Raw genomic sequence first — 7219 nt, forward strand, 5'->3', positions numbered from 1 at the left:
GAGCGGCTCTGAGGGACTGGGCTGCGGGACGGGGGGCAGCTGTGAGGGGACGGAGAGCAGGTCTGGGGGCTCCAGGGTGACTGTGAGGGGTCAGGGGGTGGCTCTGGGCGGCTGGAAGTGGCTGTGAGGGTCCATGAGAGGTTGCGAGGGGATAGGGAGCCATTCTGGGGACCTGTGGAGCGAGTCTGAGGGTCCTGGAGTGGGTTAGGGACCAGGAGACGGCTACCAGGGGAGGGGAGGTAGCTCTGAGTGGGCTGAGAGTGGCTATGAAGGTCCTGGAGAGGCTGTGAGGGGACGGGGAGCAGGTCTGAGGGTCCTGGAGCAGCAGCGGGACCGGCTGTGAGGGACCTGGGTGGGAGTGAGGGTCCCAGAGTGACTGCGGGGCCGGAGAACAGCTGCAGAGCCCCAGGGAAACAGCTGCCGGGGGCTGGTTCTGAGGGGCCGATTTCCGATTTGAGGCTCTGCGGGTACATGGCCCTGGGCTCAGGGAGGAGGGAGCCGGCGCTGGGGCCCGGGGACACAGCTGAGGGCTCACAGACCCAGCCCAGGGGAAGGGGCGGATGTGTGGGGCTGAGGGGTCTGGGGAACTCGGAGTGTCTGCCCTGGGGGCTGTGGAGGACGCCTTGGCCTCCCCTGCCCGGGCACGGCAGTAACTCCAGGGCTGGCGGTGTTGGACACTGTCCCACTGGGCTCTGGGCCCTCTGGCCAAGATGTCACCTAGGCGCCGCGGATGACCTGGCATCCCACTGCCGCACAAAGGGCGCCGCGCGCAGCCCTGCGCTGCCAGCACCCACGGACGGGGCGAGTGCCAGCGCTGCCTCGAGCCTTGTGTGCCAGCCAAGCGGCGATGAGCCTGGCAGCCGGGCAGGCTGCGGAGGGGGAGCGGGAGAGCCAGCCCAGGCCAGGGCCTGCCCTGCCCAGGGCTGTGCCCATGGGTGAGGCTGGGACAGACAGCCCCTTCCCACCCCACGGCATGGAGGAAGGGGAAGATGTAGTGGGCACAGGCACAGGAGAGCAGTCAGCCCTGGCAAGGGAGTGCCGCCTCCCCAGTGTTCAGCCTGTTGCTGTGCCCTGTCTGCCCAGCGGAGGTGGCTGCCAGCCCATGGGAGCTCGTGTGGGATGCCCTGGCAAGGCGCTAAGAAAGGGAATTTGTCTGACACATGCCTCTCAGTCTGTCTCTGAGCCAGCGTGACGGGTGTGACATTTGGGCCATGTCCCCTTGCTGTCCCCTGCAGATGTGCAGCCCCTGAGTGCACAGGGCTGTGAGCAGTCTAGCCCACTGCTAGGTTTTGCCAGAGGGTTCACATCTGAATATTGATGATGGACCTACCTTTGGCCGAGAGCTCCCCAGCAGGGGTTGGCACCAGGCCTGGTGAGGCACAGGAGGCCTCAGGATCCAGCAGGGCAGAGTACGAAGGGCATTTTACTGCCCCTCTGGACCTTGGCCCCAGCCAGCCAGCCTGGACAGTGCTTGTGCCCTTAGGCCGGCTCTCTGCAGCCACCAGCCACCCACGGGTTGCTGGCTGTGCAACAGTGACCACGGCCTGGCCAGTCCCTCCCCTGCCCGCCTGCCTGCCCTTCCTGCAGCCCTGGGACCGCAGGCAGTGGAGCGCATCCCAGCATGACTCTGCCTGACCTGCCTGCTCATTTCCTCTGCCCCAGGCTGCCTGCAGCCTGACACTGGTCCCTGACACAAGCTCTGGTCCCTGGCATCCAAAATCCACCTGCCAGCATTGAAGGCAGGCTCCTGCACCCCTGCTGATGCCCCGCGTGGGAGACAGCGGCTGTTCCCAGCATCCTGTGGTGTGTCTCACGGCCCAGCTGTGCTGGGGCTTCTGGAGCAGGAGCCAGGCCTGGTCCCCCGACAGCAGCTCTTTACTCTCCTTATCTCCTGGGGCCTTTGACCTACATGTGGTCTTTGCAGCACTCAGAGCATGCTCCAGCACCAGCTGACACAGCTCCCGTGCGTCCAGGCCGGCCCCCCACGACTCCCGCTGCCATGCGTTGCCCCTGGTGATGGTGGGAAGTGTTGGGCTGCTGCAGGAGGGAAGGAGAGCATCTGGCTGGCTGTGGGTTCTCTTCCTGCCTCTGCGATTCCTGCGCTGGGGAGGAGGGGAAGTGGCTCCGGAGGCCTGACACCCTGCCCTGCGTGGCTGTGACTTCACTGACCCGACTGCGTCCCTCTGAGCAAACCCATACTGGGCACTCACTCGCTCAGGTGCTGCTGGACCGCCCCACCCTGAGGTGGGCCAGGGTCTTTCTGGGAGAAGCAGGCGCCACCCCTCACCTTGGAGATTAATGTTGAGGGCAGGGCCTGGGAAGGGCTGTGGGCGGGTACCTGGGCACTCTCCCTTCCCTCACTGCCTCCAGCCCTCTGGTGCTGGGCTGGGCCAGTCTCCAAGTCCTTTTCAGGTGTGGGGAGCCTGGAGCTGTTGCTGTTGGCTGCTGGGCGCTGCTGACGCGTTAGCCTGACACGTGCTCACGTTCGTGCCCACTCTGGTGCCTGGTGCACTCCCGTCCCTGCCTAGCCCAGCGCTGAGCTGACGCTGCTGCGTTCTGCCCCAGGTCCACCTGCAGACACAGCAGGAGGTGAAGATGCGGATGATGGGGATGGCGATGCATGTGATCCGCACCGATGGCTTCTTTGCTCTCTACAATGGGCTCAGCGCCTCGCTGTGCCGGCAGGTGAGTGCCACCGTGCCCTGCTGGCCCCTGGGCCCCGAGGCCAGCGCAGAGCCCCTGCTGTGCTGCAGAGCCCCAGGAGCTGACGGGCTGCCCTGCACCAGGGGCACAGCCGCTCATTTCCCTCTCCTCCAGATGACATATTCCTTGACTCGCTTTGGCATTTATGAGACCGCAAAGAAACACCTGGGCCAGGGCAGCCAGGGGCCTCCCCCCTTCTACCAGAAAGTGCTGATGGCTGCAGCAGGAGGTGAGCCAGGCAATGGGGCTTTCAGCCCTAGCTCCCTCAGGCTGGACACTCCCCTGACCCAGCTCTTCTTTTGCCACAGGTTTCACTGGTGGGTTCGTGGGGACCCCGGCTGATATGGTGAACGTCAGGTCAGTTCTGTCTGTATGACAGGGGTTGTGGCCGGTGCACAACAGCAGTTGGAATGGTGGGAAGTGCTGGGTGCTCCCGTCATCATTCCTGGCGAGCCTGCCCAATGGTCAGTGGCCCAGGAGCTCTGTGCTCAGGATGACTGGAGCTGTTCTGCTGTTTGGTGACAGCCCCTTGGGGGGAGTGGGGCTGGAGGCAGCGTTCTTGTCCATTTGCAAACGGGCAACACAATCCCACTACCCCGGGCAGGAGTCCCTGGTGCTGGGGGGGACAGTCGGCCACCGGCCCCCCCTCACCCGCGGTGCTCTGCCTTCCAGGATGCAGAACGACGTGAAGCAGCCGCCGGCTCAGCGGCGCAAGTGAGTGGGGGACTGAGGCGGGGAGGGGCGTGAGGCAGAGGGTTGGGGAGCTGTGGAGCCCTGAGGGCTGGGACAGCGGGGAGGTGGTCGGAAGGGACCGGCGCTCCCGGGGCCGCGGGGTGGCAGCACCGCACCGGCACCGGGGGCGGCGGGATCTGGGCCGGGGCCGCCGCTCCGGGAGCCACCGGTGCCCGCGGAGAGCGGCGGGGCTGCCGCCGTGCTGGGGAGCCTCGGCTCCTGACCCCTTCCCCTCTCGCTCCTTCCAGCTATTCCCATGCCCTGGACGGCATGTACCGTGTCCTCCGGGAAGGTGAGGCCGTGCCAGCCGGGTGGGTGGGCCCGTTCCGGTGTCCTCACAGGCACTAGGGAGCCGGGGCAAGGCTGACCTGGGGAGTTCGCTCAGCCAGGGCAGGGAGAGGGGCTGGGGGATGCCCTTGGGGCTGGGGAGCCCAGGGGCATGCAGGGCCTGGCACCACCACACTGTCTGGCTGGGGCAGGGGCTGGGCCGGGTCTGGCAGGGCCTGGCAGCCTGCCCATACTCGGTGGGAAAGGGAAACCTGCCAGGAGTGTGATGGAAAAGCGCAGGAGGGTGGAGCAGGTGGGACAGGGGATGAGCAGAGGCAGGGAGGAGGTTGGGCCATTTTGAAGGACTCCCCTATCCTGCATCCTGTTTGCTGTGGTGTGTTTTAAGGAGGGCTGTGCAAGGAGTTTGGGACATAGCCTGGGCAGGGAAGAAGGCTCCAGGTGGAATGGAGTGTGAGTGATGGCCCAGGACTATACTGATCCCCATCTGTCTGTCCACAGAGGGCCTGAAGAAACTCTTTTCAGGAGCTACTGTGGCATCCTTCCGTGGGGCCCTCGTCACCATTGGGCAGGTAGGACAGCTCTTCTGGGCAGTAGGTGCCTGGTGTAGGGACTGGGGTGGTCCCTAGTGTGGTGAGAAAGGGGAACATGTCACTGATTCACAGTGTCTTTGCAGCTCTCCTGTTATGACCAGGCCAAACAGCTGGTTCTCGCCACTGGGTTGCTGTCAGACAACATTGTCACTCATTTCCTGTCCAGCTTCATTGCCGTGAGCAGAGCTGGGGCTGGGGGGGCAGGGCCGGGGCTTGGTTTGCTTGCAGCGAGGCTCAGGGTGCCAGGCTGGGGCTGCCAGAGCCACCCCTCTGGGCTTGGACTGAGCAGGGCTGGGCACAGTGGCTCTGGGAGGCTCCTGGCCTGGTGTTGGGCCCAGACATGGCTCTGGGTCTCTCCAATGACCGCAGCAGTCGGTGGCACCAGGGTCTTCTGATTCCTCGATGACTCTCTGCAGGGCGGGTGTGCCACATTCCTGTGCCAGCCCCTGGATGTGCTCAAGACCCGCCTCATGAACTCCCACGGGGAGTACCAGGTGAGTCACCCACCCTGCCCACCTCACTGCTGCCCATCCTCCCCTCTCTACACACGGGGCCTCTGCTTCCCAGCCCCTCCCACCTCATCTCTCACCCTCTCGCCCCAGGGTGTTGTCCACTGTGCCATGGAAACTGCCAAGCTCGGACCCCTCGCCTTCTACAAGGTATGTAGCTGGGGGTGTGTGGGGTGGGACAGGCTGGACCTGGCTGGGAGTAGAGGTTGCCATCCAGAACAGTCCTGGGACAAGGGCCTTCCAGGCTCTGCTGTGGTGGCTTGGCTGCTTCCCGCATAAGGCCTTCATCCACCTGGTCTGGGCTTGGCCCCAGGGTAACACAAGCCCTGGCCTCGCCAGGACTGAGCCTGGGCTCAGGCACTGCAGCCATGGCTCTGTTGCACCCATCAGGCTCCCAAATGGAGGGCAGGTGCCAGCACCCATGTGTAGAGCAGATGGGCTGGCATGTGATGCTGAGACCTGTGTGCCCTGTGGTGGCCGCAGTGCAGCAGTCCCTGCTCTGCAGCCTGCGTTGTGTGCCCACCCAGCACTGCCCCATGCCTGCCCACTCGTGCCACTGCCGGGAGCACCAGGGCCAGGCACACACTGACTCTCCCCCTTCTTGCTATCCCCTTCCAGGGCTTTGTTCCTGCTGCTGTCCGGCTCGTTCCTCAGACTGTTCTCACCTTTCTCTTCCTGGAGCAGCTGCGCAAATATTTTGGGATCAAAGTGACCACCTGAGTTAGAGGGATGGGACCCTGCCTCACCCCAGAGGGATGAGCGTGTGGGTCACCCCCAAGATCCCAGAACCTCTCTCTGCTCTCTGGGGCCAGCACCATTCTCCCTCCTTTTGGCCCCATTCCTGTGCCTTGCCAGCACCTGTGGCCAACCCCCCAGACTCCCCTCTCCTCTCACCCCCATTCTCAGTATCTCCATTACCTCTGCACTACTGGTTTTGGGTTTCTTGCGGGGGTTTTTTGCTGTCTTCCTATTGCCCTACTTCTGGCCTTGAGTTCTGTCCTTGCCCCTTTCAGCCCTGTCCCTCACATGCACTGGGAACAGGACTGTGCTATCCCGGGGAGGAGTGGGTTTGGCTGCCTGGCTCTGTACCTCATTGCAGAACACATGGGGCTGAGGGGGCTGGTGCCCCTGCGGCTGTGGGGCTTGGGCTCAGGGCAGTGGGGGTGAGGCCCTGTCCTCCCTCAGTGCCTCTGGCCCCCATGCTCCCCACCAACGCCAGCTCAGCCTGGACCCCCTGCCCTGCTCCTGACCTCCCACACCCTGCTTCTGCTTGGCCAAAACTCCCCAGCGCTGCCAGCTGCTGGGCTCTTCAGGGATTGTGCCTCATACCAATGAGGGCGGGGAATGCACCCCAGCCAGCCCCAGCTCTGGCAGGGCCCAGCAACGCCTGCTCGAGGACCCAGTACTCGCTCACTCACAGCGTGCCCTTGTCAGACCCAGCCTCTGTGGGGGCATCCCCCCATGCTGCTCTGCAGCCTCGCCCCAGGGCTGAGCAACCCCCTGCCCCTCACAGCCCCCTGGCCCTGCACCACCCTGTGTGCAGGGGCTGCGGGCACCAGCCCCTCCGCCGTGTGCACCTCTGTGTGTGCTGGCCCTGAGGGATCAAAGAACTGGAATATCCATGACCTTAATGTATAATAAAGGTGAACGTGGACAGGGCCTGCTGTCCTGCTTTTGAAGTGGGGATGCTGCACCCCCTTTCTGCTGCCGAGGGCTTGGGCTGCAAGCTGAGCCTCCCAGAGAGGAGGGAGAGGAGCAAGGCATGGCCCCTGGCACCGTGCCAAGCAGGGGATCTTCGCCTTGCTCTACCCACCATCCCTGGACCTGTGCAAGGGGAGCTGTGGGCAGGCTCTGGCCAGTCCTGTGCCGAGCTGTGCCCAGTCTCAGCTGTGCTCTGAGATGGGGCCATGCCAAGGGTGCCCGTCACCTCCGCCGGAGCTGCCTCCTGGATGTGACACTAATTGGGCTCCGGCGGGTGGAACAGAGGCAGCCTGGCACAGCAGAGCAGTGAAAGCTCGTCACCTTAACGAGGCTTAATGATGCTGCCTGGCATTGCCACTCTGGGCCTGTGCCCAGTCCCGGCAGAGGCCATGGGCAGGTGAGTGCAGGGGGAGCTGGGCTCTCTCCTAGTGAGGGGCTGGGGGCTGCCCGGACAGGCTGTGGTGCCTCATACCCCGGCCAGCCCAGCACTGCTCCCACAGCTGGCGGGCACTGCTCTGTGCCATGCGACGGGCCAACGTGGAGTAGGGGAGCAATAGAGCCCCCATGGTCCCCCAGCGGCACAGAGCCCTTCTCAGGCCCACGCCAGCCAGTGCCAGGGATGTTCCAGCTGGGCTGTGGTCCCACCAGCTGCGCCCGCCCCATGCTCCCAGCACGCACATACCCTGTCCCCACGTT

General features: G+C 64.6%; 1 protein-coding gene across 2 annotated transcripts; it reads left to right on the top strand.

Moving 5' to 3' along the window:
- The first annotated feature begins 1919 nt into the window (after positions 1–1919).
- SLC25A10 (solute carrier family 25 member 10) lies at positions 1920–5835 on the top strand. Of its 2 annotated transcripts, none has more exons than XM_029960011.1 (11): positions 1920–2069; positions 2566–2685; positions 2818–2932; positions 3012–3060; positions 3376–3417; positions 3684–3727; positions 4222–4292; positions 4397–4489; positions 4730–4807; positions 4916–4972; positions 5441–5835. In XM_029960011.1, the coding sequence occupies exons 1-11, from the start codon at positions 1935–1937 to the stop codon at positions 5540–5542; spliced, it is 906 nt and encodes a 301-aa protein (XP_029815871.1). In that variant the 5' UTR covers positions 1920–1934; the 3' UTR covers positions 5543–5835. The 2 variants fall into 2 exon arrangements, with proteins under 2 accessions (XP_029815871.1, XP_029815872.1); XM_029960012.1 differs by lacking the exon at positions 1920–2069 and adding an exon at positions 2125–2244.
- Positions 5836–7219: the final 1384 nt, after the last annotated feature.

The sequence above is a fragment of the Manacus vitellinus genome, unplaced genomic scaffold (assembly GCF_001715985.3).
Source record: "Manacus vitellinus isolate BGI_N305 unplaced genomic scaffold, ASM171598v3 scaffold_24_pilon, whole genome shotgun sequence".
Taxonomy (NCBI): Eukaryota; Metazoa; Chordata; class Aves; order Passeriformes; family Pipridae; genus Manacus; species Manacus vitellinus.